This window comes from Erythranthe guttata, chromosome 7, assembly GCF_056151865.1.
Source record: "Erythranthe guttata isolate IM_541 chromosome 7, IM_541, whole genome shotgun sequence".
NCBI lineage: Eukaryota > Viridiplantae > Streptophyta > Magnoliopsida > Lamiales > Phrymaceae > Erythranthe > Erythranthe guttata.
This window is the reverse complement of record NC_142539.1, coordinates 14,242,790-14,266,492: the sequence shown is the minus strand read 5'-3', so window position 1 is coordinate 14,266,492 and position 23,703 is coordinate 14,242,790. Positions and strand designations below refer to the sequence as shown.

The 23,703-nt window shown below is 34.0% G+C and overlaps 2 protein-coding genes and 1 non-coding gene across 3 annotated transcripts; 2 read left to right on the top strand and 1 right to left on the bottom strand.

Annotated features, from left to right (window-relative positions):
• Positions 1-2,316: 2,316 nt before the first annotated feature.
• Positions 2,317-11,317, top strand: LOC105953831 (fatty acyl-CoA reductase 2, chloroplastic). The gene is made up of 9 exons (XM_088820349.1): positions 2,317-2,614; positions 4,042-4,142; positions 4,673-4,872; positions 8,935-9,035; positions 9,154-9,343; positions 9,481-9,642; positions 9,780-9,861; positions 10,260-10,654; positions 11,152-11,317. The coding sequence occupies exons 1-9, from the start codon at positions 2,317-2,319 to the stop codon at positions 11,315-11,317; spliced, it is 1,695 nt and encodes a 564-aa protein (XP_088676475.1).
• Positions 11,318-15,958: 4,641 nt separating this feature from the next.
• Positions 15,959-16,063, bottom strand: LOC148769778 (small nucleolar RNA R71). Its single transcript, XR_016032336.1, has one exon. It is a non-coding gene; the product is annotated as a small nucleolar RNA R71 (small nucleolar RNA).
• A 990-nt stretch (positions 16,064-17,053) lies between these two features.
• On the top strand, positions 17,054-18,386 carry LOC148769777 (uncharacterized). Its single transcript, XM_088820347.1, has 2 exons — positions 17,054-18,148; positions 18,354-18,386. The coding sequence occupies exons 1-2, from the start codon at positions 17,054-17,056 to the stop codon at positions 18,384-18,386; spliced, it is 1,128 nt and encodes a 375-aa protein (XP_088676473.1).
• Positions 18,387-23,703: the final 5,317 nt, after the last annotated feature.

Genomic DNA, 23,703 nt, shown 5'->3' with positions numbered 1-23,703 from the left:
TTATTTTTTTGGGGTTTTTGTTGTTAGAGTTATTCACGGAGTAACGTAATAATATTACTGTCTATTATTGTAATATTACTGTAAACACAATAATATTACTGTGGGTGACGGTAATATTACTGTTGTTATAGTAATATTGATGTCAACCACATCAATATTTTTTTTTTGTTTGTTTGAGTTATTCACGGAGTAACGTAATAATATTACTGTCTATTATTGTAAAATTACTGTGGTTGACGGTAATATTACTGTTTTTATAGTAATATTACTGTCACTCACAGTAATATTAATTCTTTTGGTTTTTTTTTATTATATTTACATTTGTTGAACGGTCAACACAATAATAATGAGTTTTGTTGTGTTAATATTAATGTGCTAGAGATTAATATAGCAATATTACTGTGTTAAACTATAGTTTAGTTAATTTTACTGTGTTTAACAGTAATATAGTTAATATTATTGTCAATCACAGTAGTATTGCTGTTTAAACGAAAAAAAAAGTTACAGAAAAAAAGAAGAAAAAAAATTCAAAAAAGTCAACGCCGGAATCCGGCGAAAAAATCCGGAAGAAAAAAAAAAAGTTGAAATGTCAAAGCTGGAATCCGGCAGGAAAAAAAAAAGTTTTTGAAAAAAAAGGTTTTGGGTCAAAATTGAATAATTTGTGAAATTTGGGGTCAAATTGAAGTTAAATTAAGTTAAGGATGAAATTGGAGCATATTAAAGTATGAGGGGTTATTTTAGTCTTTTACAATAATCTGAACCCTGTGTGGACTTATTGGTAAAGGAGATTTTTGTCTGGATCTTTTTATAAATAAGTACCCATTGATGGGCCTATTTGTAATATGCCCTTATAAATATACTATTTATGTTGGTATTAGGGTTTTAAGGAGAGTTTGTTTAAACTTGCAATCGATTTGATTTGATTCGTCGCTTATAAAAAGTCAATCTAAGGAATCGAATCGTACGTATTAAATTGTAAATCGTATGATTTTAATAATCATGGGCTCAAGGACATGTGCACAACCTGCAGAGAGTGGGGTGTAGTTGTGCTTCGGGCCAACAAGCCTAGATTTAATGAAAAATGCAACTCATATATAAAAAAAAACGATGCAACTGGAATTTCGACGCGTTTGTCGTGTCGTACGGGCAATGGAGATTTCGTGCAGAATAATTAAGAAGACCTAAAATTATTTAGGCTAATTAATGATGGATTCATGCAGCCAGCTTGTCAGTTTTTCACAAAGTCAATAGCTCTATGCCAATATGTTTACTAGAATTGAAAAATCCCACCGTGGAATAGTATATTAATTAATCAACTGCAAATCCAATATATATATATATATATATATATATATGTAAATGTGTAATTAATCTCTGTTTGTAATCAGAGAAATGTCAACGTTAATTATATGTTCATGAAATTCTGGATATATTTTTTTAATATATATATTTATAACGTCTGCAAATAATTAATTAGTTGCAGTTGCACAAATATACGGCGTCGACATCTACGTTACGTTGGAATAAATGATTATTAAAACCGGCCAAAACGATTGAACTCCATATCCCGACAGTCACGTGGAGAGAGAGAGAGAGAGAGAGAGAGAGAGAGAGAGAGAATATGTGATATATATATGTGCTATTTTAGGATTTAGAAGATGTCGATCGACTTGTATTCTACTTACGATTCTTTGACTTGAACATGAGAGAATAATCGCCGGGCCACGTGGCATGCATTGACGCTCAACAATCTTAGTGTATTCTCTTCGACTACCTTCAACACATGGCAAATACTTTCGGCATTCTCTACTTTACTGAGCTAAAAGAATTTTAGAATCGACATTTGAACAATACTAATTAATACCTAATTTTCCGAAAATTCAAATTTCTACATATGGTAGATACTTTTAATTCACATTATTGAATTTATTGCATTTAGCACCACTGTGTTATACCGAATTGGTAAAAGCCTCCGCATTTTATTAATATTAGCAAAACCCCCCTTACAATGAATTTGTTTAATTAGCAAATTACCTCTTAAATAATGAGTTTTGCCCAAAAAATAAAAAAAAATGAGCATTTGGGTATTTTATAAGTAACTTGTTTCTTATGTGATCATTTGGAATCTATGTCCACCCCACTATGAAACGTCATAGTAGCTGTATGATACATTTGTGAGTACCATTTTCTTTCTATATAAATCAAGACTAATAATACGTGCATCACATACAATTCCAAAACAAAGAAATTAAACCTCTCTCTCTCTCTCTCTCTCTCTCTCTCTCTCTCTCTCTCTCTCTCTCTCTCTCTTGAACTATGTCTGTGTGGAATAGCTTATTTGTGTGCCCAGCAATTAGGAAACCTAAGAACTTATTGTGTTCTGATCATCATGGCAAGAAGTCCAAGGTTTCATCCTTAGTAACTGAAAAACATCATAGTAAGTTCACAAGGGCATCTCTTAACAACGGCAACGGCAACGTATCCGCCAAAGCTAATGACGATTTGAAAGTGCCGCTAGAAGGAGAGTCGTCTTGGGGCAAGGGTGTCGGGATCGTTAATTTTTTCCAAGGGAAGAACATTTTTATTACCGGTGGAACTGGACTTCTTGGAAAAGGTACAACCTTTGATCTGCAAAATAAACACTTATTACACACACATTATTGTCTGTGCATGTACTTTGCCCTTCATTTTATATCCCATAGATATATTTTTTATGTGGAAAAATCATATATTGATGAAGTTTTGTAGATGCTCCAAAATCTTATACTAATGAAGTTTTGGAGATATTAATATTTAATGATACACTTTACTAATAGCTTAAGTTTTTTGCTGAGACGATCATTCAACATGGTATCAGAGTTAGACCAAATAAAATGTCCTGAATCCGAATCCTACCACGGCCTATTTCAAATATTTCAAGTGCAAGACTTCAAATGTAATTCTTCTGTACTTGAGGGGGTGAATTAAAGATATTAATATTTAATGATACATTTCACTAACATTAAGCTGTTTTTGGTTGAGATGGTCATTCAACAAATCTACACCTATGTAGCACTGACACGGGAAACCGGCATTTCCCAAAAATGGGATACGGGAGTTTGTGGGAAATGTGTAAATATTAAAACTTAAAAGTATAGGGGTATATATATACTTATAAATATGCTACATAAACATATATATATATATATATATATATATATATATATATATATATATATATATATATATATATATATATATATATATATATATATAAGGTTTTTTACATATAATTTTTTTTTATATTTTCATGCAAACATATTCAAAATATATTTTACAATCAACTATGAACTTGCAGTTGATCATTAAATCATGTAAATAATTAGGGAATCCACAAAAATATTTGAAAATTTGATATTCAATGTTTCTAACTTTTTAGAAATTACAAAATGGCCCATAAGATATCCGACTGTTGTCCTCGAGTGTCCGACACAAAACGTGTCTGAAATGTGGAAACGTTAAAAAGTTGAAGTTTTCGTGCTACATAGATTGACACATAATAACACACATACTCATGCGTATGCGTGCTTAGTGGACAATTATTTGTATAGATCTATGGTGCAAAATCACCCGACATTTTTCACCAGTTGTACGTAGCATCTGATAGACCTATATTAATATATATATATATATATATATATATATATATATATATATATATATATATATATGAAGTCCTAATTAAGGTGGTGTTTGCAAATGCTTTTTGAAAGTGATTATGCGGTTTTTTTTGCTCATAATCTGTTTTTAGGTGTTTGCAAAATCAACTTTTGCTTTTGCTTCTCTTAAAATAATCTGTTTTAAGCTATTTTTTTTAAAGCACCCCTAACCCTGCTTTTTCAATTTTAGTTCATTTTCCGAAATTTTTGCAAACACCCCCAACTTTTAGAAATAAACACTTAAAACTAACTTAAATCACAATCACTAACTTCTGCTTTAAAATAATCATTTGCAAACACCACCTAAAACATAACGAAAACTAATTATTATATATATGTACAGCACTTGTGGAGAAATTATTGAGGTCGACACCGGTGGGTAAAATCTATGTACTAGTGAAAGCAGATGATCTTGAAGCAGCAACTCGTAGAATGACAAAAGAGGTACGTACATTATATATATATATATATATATATATATATATATATATATATATATATATATATATATATATATATGATGCTAATTACTTAGATCACCTGAGGTAGTGTAGAAAACGAACTGGGAGAGCAAAGCGGATCAGTAGCTCGACAACTTGATGATCCTGAGGTACCTGCGATCATAGAACACGTGAACTAGGCCGGGGGTTGATCCGGCGGAAACCCCTCCGACGCTCAAGTCAGACGTGCTGATAGTGGAAATAATCCAGAGAATACAGTTGATAGTATTGCTCAGTTAATAGGACGTACATTAATGAATGAGTTCAAACATTTATTTATAGCTTAGATGAGATTGTTGGGCTCAAATCTTATTTGAAGGTGATTGGGCCTCGGTGATAATGATTTTCGATATTGGGCTCGTGGCCTAGTAGGTAAAGAAATTGTAGGCCCTTTTATTGGGTTGGCCCAATTAGGCATATCAATATATATATATATGCTAATTTATAGAAAACCATATTCTTTTCTTGTTATAGCTTATCAACTCGGAGCTATTCAAATGTCTTGAAGAAAAACATGGAAAATATTACCAAGCATTTATGAAGAAGAATCTGGTACCGGTCATCGGTAATATTTGTGAGCCGAATCTCGGAATGGACGCTGATTCTGCTCATGCAATAATGAAAGATGTTAACGTCATTATAGAATCTGCAGCCAATACAACCATGAATGAAAGGTTAGTGTTATTCTCTCTTTTCTCTTTCCATACAAAAACTCTCTCTCTCTCTCTCTCTCTCACTCACTAAGCACACATACACATGGGTGTGTTAATATGTGTAGATCAATGGTGTCAAATTATATATGGTGTATTTTACCAGGCATTCTACAAAACCCCTATATATTATGTTTAAGATAAAATCGATAAAATTACATTTTTCGTCCTCATACTTTACCCACTTTTTCAAAACTGTCCCAAAACATTTTGGAGTTACAATAGTAGTCCTTAACCATGCCATTTTTTGACAGCATTGGTCCGCTGTTAACTTTTGCAGTTAAGTTGGATGGAAAATGGCATGTGCCTCTCACATGCCTTCAATTTACAACACTACATGAAACTGGACTTTCAACAACACGCATTGCGTGTTGTTCATATTTTTTATAATTATTATTTTTAATTAAAATTTAATATAAAATCAAAATCACGTAAATTCCAAAAAAATCAATTCTTTCGGAAATATTGTTTAAAAAATCAAAATATAGTTTAAAATTTTAAAATATTGTTCAAAATCGGCATTGGAATTCAATTAAAATATATCGTTTCAAACCAAAATAAAAAAACCCGATAGGAATTGGGGAATTAGAAATCTCCATTCCAATTTTCACCTCTAGTCAATTACAAAAATCCCAATTGTGAGACAATATGTCGAGTTTTAAATCATTCAATATGGGTGAAAATTGGAAAGGAGTTTTCTTATGCTGCCTAGTTTGACAAAATTTTTATTTTATTTTAAAATAATATTTTCATTCAATTTCCAAAAGTTTCGATTTTAAAACACAATATTACTTTTTAGAAAATATTATGATTTTTTAAACAATATTTCTGAATTTATTTTGAGAAAAAATATCGAGTTTTAGATTATTAAATAAGGGTGCAAAATTGGAACGGAGTTTTCTTACTCCGCCTATTACGATCAGATTTTTATTTTATTTAAAACAATAATTTACATTTGGATTCAAAAAATTCCGGTTTTAAAACATTATATTATTATTTTGGACAATACTTCTAAAAATATTTTGAAACAATTTATCGAGTTTTGCATTATTAAATTAGGGTGAAGATTGAAATGAAGGTTTCTTATCCCGCCTATTCGGATCGAGTTTTTATTTTATTTTGAAACAATGTTTTCATTTGAATTCCGAAAATCTTGATTTTGAAAGCAACATTTCATTTTTTTTAAAACAATGTTTCAATTGTTTAAAGAATATGTCTCAAAATATTTTCAATGTTTAAACTATATTTTGATTTTTTTAAACAATATTTCCCAAAGAGTTGATTTTTTTGGAATTTACGTGATTTAAATTTTATATTAAATTTTAATTAAAAATAATAATTATGAAAAATATGTTTTAACAAGACGCAATGTGTGTTGTTGAAAGTCCATTTTCATGTAGTGTTGTAAATTGAAGGCATGTGAGAGGCACATGTCATTTTCCATCCAACTTAACTGCAAAAGTTAACGGCGGACCAATTCTGTCAAAAAATGGCATGATTAAGGACTACTATTGTAACTCTAAAATGTTTAGGGACAGTTTTGAAAAAGTGGGTAAAGTATGATGACGAAAAATGTAATTTTCCCAGATAAAATCTGTATTTGAAGTCACAATCCATTTTTTTTAGGGTTTATTTTATTCGGCACCCTTTTTTTCTCTCCTTCTAATTGATATAAAAACTGCCCATATTTTTAATTATTAGCAAACTAGACCCTAAAAACTCTCATTCTAGGGGTTATATATATATTTTTATATATATATATATATATGTATATATATATATATATATATATATATATGTATATATATATATATATATGTATATATATATATATATATATATATATATATATATATATATGTATATATATATATATATATATATATATATATATATATATATATATATATATATATATGGGCAAATGGCAAAAAGGCCCATCACATAGGACCTAAATGCATTTTGATCCACAAAAAAATAGTCTCTCAATTAAGCACATCCCCATGTCTTTAGTCTAAAATACCCTCAATAATATAATTCTTATCAGTTCCACCTATTATACTCTAACTTCCTTAATATTACACATTGACCCCGAATTTAAACAAATATATCACATTAACCCCCAAAACTTTTTTTTATCAGAAAATAATTTTTTTTCTGAAATATTTTTTTCCGGCTTGATTCCGGCGTTGACATTTTTTTTTATTTTTTTTTTTGAAACTTTTTTTTTCCTAAATTTTTTTCCGGGCGGTCAACCACCGTTGACCGCCGGTCTTCGGCGTTGAATTTTTTTTTTTTAATTATTTTTCTTAGAATAAAATAATATTTTAACTAATATTACTGTCTTGGCTACTAAATTACTGTCTCAGACAGTAATATTACTGTTTGGGACAGTAATATTATGAATATCATTTTTCCGAACAGTAATATTATTAATATTATTGTCTAAGACAGTTAAATTACTATTGGAGACAGTAATTTAACATCCAAGGCAGTAATATTAATTAAAATAATTTTTTTAAGGAAAAAAAAAAAAAAAAAAAAAGTCAATTAACAGTTAAATTACTGTCTCCGACAGTTAAATAACTGCCGGAGACAGTAATTTAGCAACGAATACAGTAATATTAATTAAAAATATTTGTTCAAGAATAAAAAAGTCAATTAACAGTTAAATTACTATCTCCGGCAGTTATTTAACTGTCGGAGATAGTAATTTAACTGTTAATTTCTGCCGGAGATAGTAATTTAGCAGCCAAGACAGTAATATTAATTAAAATATTTTTTTTAAGAAAAAAAAAAAAAAAAAAGTCAACGCCGGAGACCCGGCGGTCAACGGCAGTTGACCAGCCGAAAAAAAAATCAGGACAAAAAAAAAAGTCAACGGCGGAATTTGGCCCGAAAAAAAAAACATTTCAGAAAAAAAAATATTTTCTGAAAAAAAAAATTGGGGGGTTAATGTGATATATTTGTTTAAATCCGGGGTCAATGTGTAATATTAAGGAAGTTAGAGCATAATTGGTGGAATTGATAAGAATTATGGTTAAAATTGGGGTCAAAATTGAAATTAAGGTTAAAATTGGTTAATTGATGAAATTTGGCTAAATTGGGATGTAAATCATGAAATTGGAGTTGAATTGGGTTTCAATGAATTGGGGGTAATTTTGGTATATATAAAAGGATTTTCCTTATTTGCAAATAAGTTTGAATGGGCTGGATTTATTTGAAAGACAAAAAAATTGAAAGCCCCTCTTTTAATTAAGTGCCCTTGTCATGGGCCTATTTGTCATTACCCCATATACTATATATATATATATATATATATATATATATATATATATATATATATATATGTGTGTGTGTGTGTGCGCGCGCGCTAAAAGAAATGCATTATAGGGGAGGTTTTGCTATATGTGTAACGCCAGGGGCGTAACCAGGATCAAAATATATGGGGGGCTAACTAAAATTTCGGGGTTCGGGGCAGCGCCCCCGAAAAAAATTTTAGGTTCACAAGATATAGCAAAAATAAGTTTATATTGATAATTTTTTAATTAAAATAGCATATATATCATAGTTTTATCATATTTTAAGCATGACAAAAAAATCTTAATGCATTGCACTTAAATATTTTGGAGATTAATGGCATCATCTCATATTATTTTTAAGAGACACCGATAAAAAAATTCCAAAATAAGTAAATATTCATAGATATTATATAAAATAATACAAATTTAACCAAAATGTTTATATAAGATTGTGGAGAAGATAAAAAAAATTAAGGGTTAAGACACATATTTACAAAAACTTTAGAGGGTCAAAAGTAATATTCAAAAATTAAAATACCAAAATACCTAAAAAAAAATTTTTTTTTTAATCGTGGGGGGGGCAACAGCCCCCCCCTGCCCCTTAAAAGATCCGCCCCTGTGTAACGCGGTGATTTTTTCAGCAATTTGATATAACACATGAGTACGTACTAAATACAATAAACTCCAAATTAATATTCAAACGTTCCATCTGATCCGTATGCAGGTACGACGTGTCACTTCAAACTAATGTCAACGGCCCTAAACGAATAATGAGTTTTGCTAAGAAGTGCAAGAGCCTTGAGCTCCTTGTCCATATTTCAACCGGTACGTGTTAGAGTATATTATATGCTTTGGAAATTAATTAGTCTCGCGGTTTATTTCTTCCTACAATGTATCTAGTTGATCAAATTAAACTAAATTCAATATTATTGTTTTTAAATAGCATATGTCAATGGTGAAAGAGAAGGAATAATCTTAGAGAATCCGATAACCATGGGGGAGAATAGAAGAAAAGATCGATCTCCATTTCCTCGTGTTAATATATCCGATGAAGTAAACCTAGCATTGAAATCGGGCACAAAATCTACGGGCTACGATGCTACCAAGGATATGAAAAGGCTAGGAATGGAGAGGCAATATAATTAATTGTTATTTATGCATTATATTATTTATATCTTTTCAACTCGAGTGTCTTTTACTTTCAACCAAAAAATCGACCATATTTTAGAAATTGCGTTACATAAGTATATATCTTGATGTTACTTAACAGAGCACATTTATACGGATGGCATAATACTTATCAATTTACAAAGGCGATGGGCGAAATGGTTATCCAAGAAACGAGGGGTGATATTCCGGTCGTCGTCATTAGGCCAGCCGCGATCGAGAGTTGCTACAAAGAGCCTGTCCCTGGTTGGATTCAGGGATATAGGTGCATTATATAAATTTAATTTATTTAATCTTATTTAATTATTATATATGTTGTTAAATTAAAAATTAATCATGCATGTAATTAATAACTTACTAATTAATTAATATTATATATTTGTTGTGTGTCTTCTTTTATAGGGTGCTTGACCCCCTAATTTGTTCATTAGGGAAAGGGCAGCTTCCTGCCTTTTTCTGCAAGCCTGATACACCTATTGACATTGTAAGTTTTAAGAATATGTACATATTTTTATTTTCTTCCTAATTATTATAATTATCTATATATATATATATATATATATATATATATATATATATATATATATATATATATATATATATATATATATATATATATATATATATATATATATATATATATTAGTAAGTAATTATGCATGATTAATTTTTAATTTAATAACATAATAATTAAAGTTATTAATAATTGAATAAGCCAAAATAAATTAAATTTATATAATGCACCTATTGACATAGTAAGTTTTTAAGAAAATAATTTGAAGTTATTATAATTTAATATAATTCATTTTTTTTTCTTCTGCATTGTGATTATATATATATATATATGGCTTAATTTATTTTACATTATTGATGATCGATCAGATTCCATTGGATATGGTTGTCAATGCAACGATCGCAGCCATTGCGAAGCACGGTTCTAAGCATATGCCAGAACTTAATATCTACCAGATTGCATCCAGTGTTTTGAATCCCATACGATTTTCGGATATGTTCGATTATTCATATGAATATTTTAGGTCACAGCCTTTAATAGAATCGAAAAGTTCTACTAGAATCAGTTACTATGACAATCTTGTCCCGATCAAATATTTTGATAATTTTGATGATTTATCGAAATACACACGAGACGAAATTTATCGACGCTTTGGTATGCGAAACGTGGAAGCCCAGAAAATACAAAAGGAGTGCAAAGCAAAGATCATGTATGCTGAGAATTTATGCAAGATATATGGATTTGTAGGGTTTCTTAAAGCAAGGTATGGGCATGAACTAAACATATTAACATATATACATATGCATATATATCTTGACATATAAAAGTAAGAAACGCTCAGACAAACTAATAAACTCTAATGGTATATTTGTAATTTAAAAAAAAAAGATTATATTACTACTTATTAGTATTTTTTTCATTTCCTATTTTCCAACTTTTTTCTCTCAATGGCTTTCATAGCAAATCATATTTGCAATTTCGTTCGGGTATAGTGTGTTTTTTTTTACTCTTTCTCTCTTTCCTACACACATGCACAGGTGTGGATTTTTTTTATTTTAATACAATTTAGTTATCATATATTTAAATTTTCTTCTTTTTTGCAATCCCGTGCATTTTGCACGGGATAACTGCTGGTATAATAAATAATTGTGATCTGTTTTTGTACATTTTATCCAATAGTAAAACAATATATATATTTTCTTGGAGATCATGTACATATTTTTTTTTTTCATTTCATTTCATTTTTTTTTCGTACGACAGGTTTGATGCTGGCAACACTCAAAAGTTGTTGTCGGAAATGTCGAAGGAAGAGCAGATTAACTTTGACATCGACGCAACAAAAATAGATTGGAGAAAGTACCTTAAAGAAGTTCACATCCCTGGTTTGAGAAAGTTTGTGCTTAACGAGAAGGAAACTTTTGTCTAATTAATTAAGCACGTGTTTTATGTTCTTTAATTAAGACTCCGAAGTCCTTACGTTTCGTTTTTCAGTTAATTTGTTTATGCATGTGTTTTCTGTTCAATTCATATAAATGTGTGTATGTATCGAGAACACGACCAAGTGAAATAATTGTTTCATTAATGACTATATTTGTTTTTTTTTCTTCTCGTTTTATTTTTTTATAAATATCATGTAACTTATTTAACTTTATACAAATTTACCTAGTTTTTATTAGTTTTTCTTTTGTATTATATTTTGGACTAAATATTCAACATTTTTTTCATACTTTTCTAAAATTTTGAAATTAATGATTTTCTTAACCGTTACGTTGCCAATGCAAAAAACCCTCAACGAACATAAAGCTATTTCAGGACAACCTTAAAACTCAAAAGAAACAAAGCTTTTTATTTTCGTCCGATTTTACAGGGAAGACAAAAATATTTTTCTCTTAAAAGTAGAGTATATCAAGAAACCACAAGAAAAATGTTTTTTTTTTTTTTTTATTATCTTTATATAAAAATTACTTTTAAGTTTTCATCTAATTAATTTCAAATGTGGGCATTTTATCTTTTAATAATACTAGTAATCGTGCCCGTGCGTTGCACGGGGTCGCATTCAACAAAGGACAAAAAATTAATTGTTTGAAATAAATGATTGTAAAAATTGTATAAAAAATATATATCTGTGAAATTCAAATTACACTGTTATCACCTTATTTTAATGTTATCATAATCGGACCAGACACAAAATCGGATAGGCATTCGGGTCACGATTGGAGCGGTTCAACAGGAGTCAACCTGAGTTTTTTCATTTTTCTATTTTTTTTAATTATTTTACTATTTTATTAAATATAAAAATATTGTCCTCCATGTATTTGTTATGTATTCCTCTTATTATTTCACATTTTTATTCCAATATTTCTAATACAATTTTAATATACCATTTTTTCTTCCTCTCATTTTCTTCTTACGTCATCCATCTTCACTCACCTATACCACCCCCAACATTTCTTTCTTCTTCATCGTTCTGCAACCTCCTGTGTTTTTTTTTCTCCTTTTTCTCTATGTTCAAAGGAAACATCATCTGCCTCATCTACTCATGTTTCTCTTCGGTTTTTTTTCTCCATCTTCAGGCTTCACTTCATCTCTTTTGCTCAGCTTTGTTTTTTCTTCAGCCCACGGATCTAGCCCATCCATAACTTCGATTGAATCACCTATGACCCAGATCTAACTATCGAAAGCAATCCCCCGCCCAGATCTAACCACCATAGTGATCCTCAGCCCAAATCCGACCATCTACTACCGTTATAGGCTAAACCCGGCTCGTTAACTGGTTTCCGAGTCTACTGGTCGAACCGGAGTTTTGATGTACTGGCCCCAATTTATGAATTTTCCGGTTTCTGTTGTAGAACCAGATCGTGTATAGTTGGCGGTTTGCAGTCGAATCGGTCGGAACGGCTGGTCCGATCCGATTCCGATGACATTGCCTTATTTTATTGTAGCATATGTACACACACACCGAGTGTTAATATATAAAATATATGTTAAACAATAAATAATTCAAATGTAACAAAGGGGATGGCTATTTCAAATGTCAATTGTTTCTCACTTCAATATCGCCTAAATATTAAATAGGTAATGGCATTTATACCCTTGTTGAAAACTAATATCACAAAAACATAAAAAGTCTCATTTTTATATTTTTCCTTAATACCACACACACAAACTCCTCACACCCCTCTGTTTCTTCTTCACAAACCCTCCATCGCACAACTTCTTCTTCTTCTTCTTCTTCTTCTTCTTCTTCTTCTTCTTCTTCTTCTTCTTCTTCTTCTTCTTCTTCTTCTTCTTCTTCTTCTTCTTCTTCTTCTTCTTCTTCTTCTTCTTCTTCGCCTTCTTCGCATCCTCCTTTTCCTTCTTCTCATCCTCCTTCTTCTTTTCTCCTTCTTTTCTCCTCCTCCTCCTCCCCCTTCTCCTTCTTTGCCTATTCAAGAAACAATAATGGCCTTGGAGCTATCAATACACTCACAAACTTAAAACCTAATAATATAAATAATAAGTTCGCATAATTATATTACATGAGCCTAGCATGAATGTTTGTAGATGTACAACATGTTGCCAAGCATTTGGTGTATGATGTGAGATGATGATGGTTTCTTCTCTTCTTTACTCTTCTTTACTGATTTTTTCCCTTTAATGTTTTAGAATTGCTGAGTAGCTTCAAATAATGGTCTAGAAAAAACAAAAAAAAAAGTGCATTAATCTTAAAATAGGGATGCAACATCTCGAACGAATTAAAAAAAATATAGCAACAAAGTCTTGTAAGTTATAAAACTTAAATATTATAAATAAATTATAGCAATAAAAGATTTGAACTAACAGAAGCCAATAATAAATATTGTCTGACATAATTTTTTTTCCTTTTACCGAATTGTATGAGTAGCTCGCTCCAACCACGAATTATTGTTGATACGAACAGACTTGGTGCAAAAGAAATTTACAATATGTCAAACACAAATGCAAAAATAAATAAATAAACGGCATAACATATTTATTAAATAAACGAAGAAGACGACGAACAAATTTTTCCCAAACTTCTCGCTCCCACCGGCCGGCTGATGAAAGAAGAAGAAGCTTGGCAACAAAAATGTGATTTTTGATGGAGTTCTCATGAGTTTAAATAGAAGATTGAAATTGGTAGGGGTTGAGATCATGGTTGATAACTTCTATCATGATGAATTAGTGGGGATTAGTGGGTGGTTAGAGAAGAGAAGAAAAATTAAAAAAAAATTTATTTTAAATAATTAGAAACATACCTGCGATATAATAAATATAGGAGTTAATGTTTAAATTATAAATTAATTAATGGTTAAATTAGATATTTATTAATTTACAAAATTAACCCTAGGTTTAGGTTTAAGTTTATGTTTTAGTTCAAAATATCTTCGTTTTATATATAAGATACTAGTACTTCACCCGTGCGATGCACGGGATCAATTTTAAAATCAAATATCTTTAATGTAGAAAATCAACGAACTAAAAAATATCGAGAATGTAAATTGAATACAAATCGAACAAAATATAACAAATTTTTATCTTAATTTATCAATAAGCAGTCTACATAAATATAAATTGAAATGTTCTAGATATCGTACTCGTCGAAACGCCACAACCAACTCCAAGTTTGCAATTAAAGCAATGCACCACTTTTACACATTAATCTCATTCTTGGTACTGTAGAAGACCAAACTACAGTCAAATCAATCATTATAGGATGAATAACCTGTTATTTTTTGTAATTTTCAATATGTGAGTTCAAAATACTTAGATAATAATACAAATATATAAAGAACAAACGAAGAATGTATGCATATAATTACCTTGCACAAAAAAAAAACATACTCAATTATACATATGGAATATTCCACACGTTGCAAATAAAATTGAAAATACTTGTACATAAAGTATTGCGACGTATAATTGTCCGTGACACTTCTAATACTAATACTAATACTAATACTAATACTAATACTAATACTAATACTAATACTAATACTAATACTAATACTAATACTAATACTAATACTAATACTAATACTAATACAAATACTTATATACTAATACTAATACTCATGGTTATTGAAATCTTACGATTTACGATTTAAATGTTACGATTCGATTCATACCTAAATCGATTCAAATCTTAAAACAAATCTTAAATGTCAAAAAATCGATCAAATCTTAGGATTTACGATTTAAGAAAATTTTAAATTATTATATTATTTAAAATAAATTTCAATTAAAAAAAATTAGACTTTAACTATAAATAGTTAATGTGATTATTGCGTTATTGTCAACACTTTATCCCCTTGAAATACTATCAAATCAAGTATATACAAAAAGAAAATCACAATATAGTATTATTTTGCTTCTTTCCTCATCTATTGTTGCAATATAAAGTAGGAAAATCAATTAGAATGAGTTAATTCTATATTTTTCTAAATAAATAATATTTTATTTTAATTAGTTCTCAAGAGACATTTGTATATTTACTCGAATTTCTCACACGCCACCAATGTTAATAGCATAACTGAGCTCGTATTAGGTCATTTATTTATTTATATTTAATTTTAATCAATTCTTTATATTCTTAAAGATACAACTTTTATAGTTTAACTTTATAAATTTTAAAAGGGCTGCGAATGTGACGGCCACTACCGAAATACACTGTACTTTGTTTTTTTTTTTTTTTTTTGTGTGATTACAATGACTTCTAATTGGCAACCATGAATTCAACTTAAGCTATCATCACTAAAATAATATACAAATGGGCGACCAAAGTCCACAACTACAATCTCGTATACATACCGCTCCAAAACAATGGGTTATTTAGCGGATTGGCTCACGAAGATCCACATCTTCACTTGGTCAACTTTCTCGAAACGTGTGACTCGCACAAGATGAACGGAGTATCACCCGAAGCACTGCAACTCCGCCTGTTCAAGCACTCTTTACAAGGAGCAGCCCGGGAATGGCTACAAACTCGAGCGCCGCACTTCATCTCGTCTTGGCCCCAGCTAGCACAACTCTTTATGAACACATATAACTCCCCAACAAAAACTGAGAGAATCCGGAGAGAAATTCAAAACTTCATACAAGAAGCCGGTGAAGCATTATTCGAGACGTGGGAGCGGTTCAAGTAATTAATAAGGAGGTGCCCGAATCACGGACTTCAAGAGTGGTGCCAACTGCAAATATTTTACGATGGACTGCAAGACAACTCGAGAACCGTGCTCGACTCTGCAGCTGGAGGTATGTTCACGAGTTTGACCTACGACGAAGCATACGAACTCTTGGAGCGAATCGCTAGAAATAAATACATGCGAGCATCAGACCGGTCGAATAGCGGAGCAGTCAAGACGGGAGGAATTTTGGAATTAGACGGGGTCACTGCAATCACGGCCCAGTTAGAAAAGCTCTCAAAGCAAGTAGCGGCTTTGCAGACTCAGCAAGTTCATGCAGTCCAAACCCCCGACCAATGCGTAGACGAAACGGAGTCCCTAAATTATGTGCATGACGCCAACCGACAACAAAGGAACCCGTACTCCAACACGTATAATCCGGGATGGAAAGATCACCCTAACTTTGGGTGGGGAGGAAATCAGCAAGGACAAAGGCAAGCACCACCTCAAAGTCAACCTCCGAATTATTCACGACCAGCTCCCGGATTCCAAAATCCGCCTCAAGCCCCACCTCAAGGTGGAGACCTCGCGAATATCTTGGCCCAATTTATGACGACCACCCAAGCATCCATTCGAAATTTGGAAACACAGATGGACCAATTTGCAACCCAATTGAACGCGAGACCAGCCGGTACATTACCGTCAAATACGGAAGACCCTCGAAAGGGCACCAACGAGCAATGCAAAGCCGTCAGTTTGAGGAATGGAAGAAAACTGGAAGAAGTGGCGAAGAAGGCAACAAGCAAGGATGAGGGGAAGCAACAAGAAAAAGAAGCGGAGACTCTGACAGATCCACCAGGTGAAAAAAGGGTCGTTGCGCCTAAGCCGACCCCTCAGGTACCTTATCCTCAACGCCAGATAAAGGCGAGGAATGAGTCGTATTACAAAAGTTTTCTTGAGCAATTGAACGAATTACATATTAATATTCCTTTTACTCGAGCACTTGACTAATGCCTCATTGGGTGAAATTTTTGAAAGACATGGTATCAAAGAAACGGAAATTCGGTGAGCATGAGATGATAGCCTTAACCGAACAATGCAGTGCCATTCTTACTCGTCCAATTCCACCAAAGCTTGGAGACCCCGGTAAGTTTACGATTCCAGTCGCTATCGGAGGTAAGTTATTTGCAAAATCTCTCATAGATTTAGGTGCGAGCATTAATCTCATGCCTTTCTCAGTTTTTCAAAGTTTGGGATTAGGAAATATAAAATTGGTATTTGTGACCTTACAGTTAGCCGATAGATCACTCATATACCCAAAAGGAATAGTAGAGGATGTATTAGTTAAAGTAGATAAATGCATCTTTCCTGCAGATTTTGTAGTTCTTGATATGGAAGAAGATAAAGAAATTCCTTTAATTTTGGGAAGACCGTTTTTGCGAACGGGTAGAACTATAATTGATGTGTATAATGGAATTTTATCTATGTCTTTGGGGGATGAAACGATTAAATTTGATGTTTTCCGTACAATTAAACACCCTCAAGAGAGTGATGAATGTTTTGCTTTTGATGTGTTAGATCAATTGAACTTTGATTTCGTTGAACATTTAATTGCGGATCCGTTGGAAGCATCTTTGAGTGTAGGAACATCAGTTGAGGAAGAAGCAGTGACGGAACAATTATGTTGGTTGGATTCGGCAAAGCCGCTGTCAAGATCACGCTTTGAAAGTTTGGAAACGGAGCTCCCGTTAACTATCACTTTTAAGCCTTCAGTGATCGAACCTCCGAAACTTGAGCTTAAAGTTTTACCATCTCATTTAAAATATATGTATCTTGGAGCTCATGAGACCTTACCTGTTATTATTTCTTCATCTTTGACAGGTCTACAGGAAAAGAGACTTTTGGAGGTCTTGCGAGAACACAAGCTAGCACTTGGATGGACAATTGCCGATATCAAAGGCATAAGTCCAACTTTTTGCATGCACAAGATCATATTGGAGGAGAGCCATAAATCTTCAGTGGAACAACAGAGGCGATTGAACCCCATCATGAAGGAAGTTGTGAAGAAAGAAATCATCAAGTGGTTAGACGCAGGTATTATTTTTCCTATTTCCGATAGTGTGTGGGTTAGTCCGGTACAATGTGTACCCAAGAAGGGGGGAATGACTGTTATAAAAAACGAAAAAAATGAATTAATCCCTTCTAGGACAGTAACGGGTTGGCGAATTTGCATGGATTATAGAAAATTGAATAAAGCCACTCGAAAAGACCACTTTCCCTTGCCCTTTATTGATCAAATGCTTGATAAGTTAGCTTGTCAAGAATTTTATTGTTTTTTAGATGGGTATTCCGGTTATAACCAAATTGCCATAGCTCCCGAGGATCAAGACAAAACCACTTTTACTTGTCCTTTTGGTCATTTTGCTTTTAGACGTATGCCTTTTGGTTTATGCAATGCTCCTGCTACTTTTCAACGGTGTATGATGGCAATTTTTACGGACATGGTTGAATGTGGTCTTGAAATTTTTATGGATGATTTTTCTGTTTTCGGTGATACGTATGACACTTGTCTCCAAATACTGGCTAAGGTTCTTCGCAGGTGTGAAGAGACGAATTTGGTGCTCAACTGGGAAAAGTGCCACTTTATGGTGCAAGAAGGAATTGTGCTTGGACACAAGGTGTCAAGGAAAGGGTTAGAAGTCGATCGAGCAAAAATCGAGACAATCGAGAAATTACCACCACCAATTTCCGTAAAGGGGATTCGAAGTTTTTTGGGACATGCGGGATTCTATAGGCGGTTCATCAAGGATTTTTCCAAGGTTGCCAAACCATTGTGCAATTTGTTGGAGAAGGACGTCAAATTTGATTTCAATGACGAATGCCGCAAAGCCTTCGACGACTTGAAAACAAGGTTAGTAACTACTCCTATTATTGTTGTGCCCGATTGGAATGAACCTTTTGAGCTTATGTGTGATGCCAGTGATTTTGCGGTAGGTGCCGTGTTGGGTCAAAGAAAGAATAAAAATTTTCATTCAATTTACTATGCTAGTAAAACTCTAAACGAGGCACAATTAAATTATACCACCACTGAAAAAGAGTTGCTAGCAGTTGTTTTTGCATTCGAAAAATTTAGATCATATCTTATAGGCACAAAAGTCATTGTCTTCACGGATCACTCGGCTTTGAAATATTTGATAGAAAAGAAAGAAGCAAAACCTAGACTTATTAGGTGGGTCTTATTGTTGCAAGAATTCGATTTGGAAATTCGTGATCGTAAGGGTAGCGAAAACCAAGTAGCCGATCATTTATCTAGGCTAGAAACGGAATTAAAAGATCCAATTTGCATTAATGAAAACTTTCCGGATGAACAATTGCTTGTTGTTGATAATCAAGAAGTACCATGGTATGCGGATTTTGTGAATTATTTAGTTAGCCATGTACTTCCACCTGAGCTCACTTTTCATCAACGGAAAAAGTTTTTACACGATGTGAATTTCTAATTTTGGGAAGAACCCTTTTTGTTTAGACAATGCAGCGATTTAGTCATTCGAAGGTGTGTACCGGAAAGCGAGCAAGGAGATATACTTTTTCACTGCCATGGTTCGGATTATGCGGGACATTATGGAGGTGAGCGCACGGCGAGAAAGGTGCTTCAATCACGTTTCTTTTGGCCAACTTTGTTTAAAGATTGCTATAATTTTGTTTCAAGTTGTGATAGATGCCAGCGAGTTGGTAATATTTCTAGGAGGCACGAACTCCCATTAAATACAATGATCGAAGTTGAGCCCTTCGATGTATGGGGAATAGATTTTATGGGGCCTTTTGTCCCATCATTCAATAACCTATACATCTTAGTGGCCGTCGATTATGTATCTAAATGGGTTGAGGCGGCCGCCTTTCCTACTAATGATTCTGCAGTGGTTTGTGCTTTCTTAAAAAGACAGATTTTCACTCGTTTTGGAACGCCACGAGCAATTATTAGTGATGGAGGCACTCACTTTTGCAATAAACAATTCGAAGCACTCTTGGCCAAGTATGGTGTAAAGCACAAGATCTCATTGGCCTACCACCCTCAGACGAACGGGCAAGCCGAGGTCACGAATCGTGAAATCAAAAACATCCTCGAAAAGGTTGTGAGTCCTACTCGGAAGGATTGGTCGAAAAAATTAGATGACGCACTTTGGGCATATCGTACAGCTTATAAAACTCCACTTGGGATGACACCGTTTCGATTGATTTATGGCAAGGCGTGTCATCTACCGGTTGAGTTGGAGCATAATGCGTTTTGGGCAATTAAAAAGCTGAATTTCGATCTTGAAGCGTGTAAGGAGAAACGAATGCTGCAACTAAACGAGCTCGATGAATTGAGATTGAATGCGTATGAAAGCAATCGTGTATACAAAGAGAAAACCAAGCATTGGCACGATAACAAGATATTGCATCGAGAATTTCAAAAGGGGCAATCGGTCCTCCTCTACAACTCCCGTCTAAAGTTGTTTCCGGGAAAACTCAAGTCAAGATGGTCCGGACCGTTTACTATACTCGAAGTATTTCCGCACGGCGCAGTCGAGTTATTGGATCCCGAAACCGAAAAATCGTTCAAAGTCAATGGACAACGCCTCAAGCATTATCGTGGAGGGGAATTCAATCGATTAGCATGAACAAAGAAGCAGACAAAGTCCGGCTGAAGACTGTAAACTTAGCGCTCCTCGGGAGGCAACCCGAGATTTCGTTTTTCTTCTTTTATTTTATTTTAATTTTTTAAGTTTTTGCTTTTATTTTATTTTAACTAAAAAAAAAAAAGTTTCAAGGGCACTAATAAGAAATTTTTATTTTTCAGGGGTCAAAATGCAATTTCTGCAAGAATTCACACGGCCGTGCAAGAAAACAGGCAGAAATCTCACACGGCCGTGTGAGATTCGGGAGAGGCTACTGTATAAATTTGGCGAGGGGCGCGGCCGTGCGAAAAAAGTAACTAAAAATTCGCACAGCCGTCCGAGAATCGGAAGCAGCTACTGGACAAAATTGAGAAACGGCGCGGCCGTGCGGAATTTACACTTCATTCTCGCACGGCCGTCCGAGAAACAGTAGGCTACTGCCCAAAATTCCAGATTCGCACGGCCGTCCGGAAATATAGTGCAAATATTCGCACGGCCGTGCGAAACAAAAACCGGGCATATTAAAGAGGGGTTTTCCAAACCCAAATTCTCACAATTCCAATTCCCCTCTCTCTCCTAATTCGAACCCTAACCCCCTCTTTTCAAAATTTTCGATTTTCTTGAACAAATTCGCCTAAATTCCACCAACTACACACACATAACACTCAAACATTGTTGCTTGTTGGTGATTTGTGCAGGGAGGATTCAAGAAGGGTGCAAATTTCTCTAAAAACCCATTCAACAAGGACCGCCTACAAGGTGTTCGACGATTTGCCCGAGTCAAGTTTGGGGGAAATTTTGCACACCAATTCACTTCAATCCCTACACAAAGCATTATCACATCATGGGGAAACGAGGACGTGACGGGGAGGGTACCTCACAAGGCGAAGGCACTTCAAAAAGCAAGGGGAAGGGCAAGAAAGCCGATCAAATTCCAACCCCCGATGACGATGCTTTTTGTGTCGAAGGCGCCAAGGCTCGTTTTCAGAAACAAAAAGTGAAGAAACTTGTGACGGAGCGTGCATATGAGATCACCCTTCCACAATTTGCACCGTTGCATCAAGAATTCCTACGACAAGGGTGGCAAGCATTATTGGAACCGGAGGGGTCGATCAACTTATCTTTGGTCCGCGAGTTCTACGCCAACACCCGCATTCTCCTAACTTCGGATAGGAAGACGAGCATTGTTCGAGGAAAGCGGGTCGATTGGTGTGCCAAGGCCATCAACTCCTTCTATAACCTCCAACATGAGCCATTCAATTGGGAACAAATGCAACTCACGGTTACAAGAGATCAACTCGGCGAGGTGTTGTGCGATGGCCCCCCAATTTGGTCCGAACTCTCAACCGAGGAGTCATACGAGTTAGAGTGGAAATGCATCCACCAAATAGGCAAGGCGTGCCTTACTTTCATATGTGCCAACCTCATCCCCACCCGCTCGTGGACTCACGTGGATCCCGAACGGTGTGCTCTTGCTTATTACATTCTCAAGGGCACACCGATCAATATTGGCGAAATTATATCCGATCGATTTTGGACCTCCATGGTCAACAACTCCAAAGGGTTTTATTTCCCTTGCCTCGTTACCGGTCTATGCAAGAAGGCGAAGGTCCCAACCAAAACGACGGATATTCTCACACAAATTCGGAAGCCAATGAGTAACCTTGCGGCCCGACAATTCAAGGCACCCATCCAAGGTGGCGAGCAACCCGTCGATAACCAACCATTGGCTCCACCCGAGGGCCCAAGCACAAGTTCGGACCGCCGTTTTCAAAGAAGAATGGAGCGAGAGTTGGTGATTACTAGAAATCGGCTTGCCACGATGGAGCACAAGGTGAGCACAATCGAATCCCTTCAACGGTGGTCGGGGAAGATGCTCCAAGCCATTGTGCGCCATTTGGCGTGCGGTACTCCCGAGTGCGCCGAACCGGCTCCGTTGCCCGCACCGATTCTTGAGCCGGTACCCGAGCTTTTGGATGATGAGGAGGATGGTGATGCTCATGCGCAAGGTGGAGTTGGTGAGCAACCCAACGATGGTCCCGACGCTTAAACATGTGTTTTCTATCCTTAAACTCCGGGCGAATCACATTGAGGGCAATGTGAATTTTAAGTTTGGGGGTGGTTAACTATTTGTTTCTTTTAGTTGCGTTTAATTTGTGTTTTACTTTACTTTTAGTTTGCATGTTTTGTTTTTTGTTTTAGTTGTCGTTTTATTAATTCCGTTTTATTATTTGCTTTGAAAAAAAAAAAACAAATTTTGGTTCGACGCATCGATGAATTATGATGATGGGAGATGGTCAATGTTTGATGATGAAATTGCTTGTTTTATGTTGATAAGGAGTAGATATCGTTTAGCTTTCGATTCAACGGAACGTAGAAGTGAATTATTGCTAGGAATCACTCCTTGTGCATTGCTTTGGTTGAATGTTTTGTACTTTAACTTTGGAATTTATTTGTGTTAAATCATGCTTTGTTCGGTTTTAAATCTCACCTTAGGACATTTATGAAACGAAGTATTGGGTAGTAAGTGATTTGGGATATGACTTGGGCCTTTTGAACCGTTTGAGCCTTTCAAGCCTACCATTTTTATCGAACTTATCCTTAGAACATTGATTTGAGCCTCGGAGAAAAGGTGTTCTTTCTTTTAGCCAATATGTAGAAGGTAGAAAATTGGAGATTTTTTAATAATTATCCCTTGAAGTTCGGTCGAAAAATTCTTATAAGGTCTTTCTTCTTCGAAAAAAAGAGAGAGAGAGAGAGATAGATATATATGTGCATTTTATTATATATATATCTAAATTCGATTAAAAAAAAAAAAAAAAAAAGAGATTAGAAGGGAGAAATAAGGACTAGTTGTTGAATTGTGTTGAAAGCTCGATCCATTGCCTCAACGGCAAAAGTGTAGACGTTTGAACTTTTGAGAATCGAGTTTATTAAAGTCCTTAGAGGTGAATTCATTGTTTCAAACGCCTAGCTTTCAAAATTTTGGCGTAATCACCTCAATTCAAGAAATTAGCCACACATACCCATAT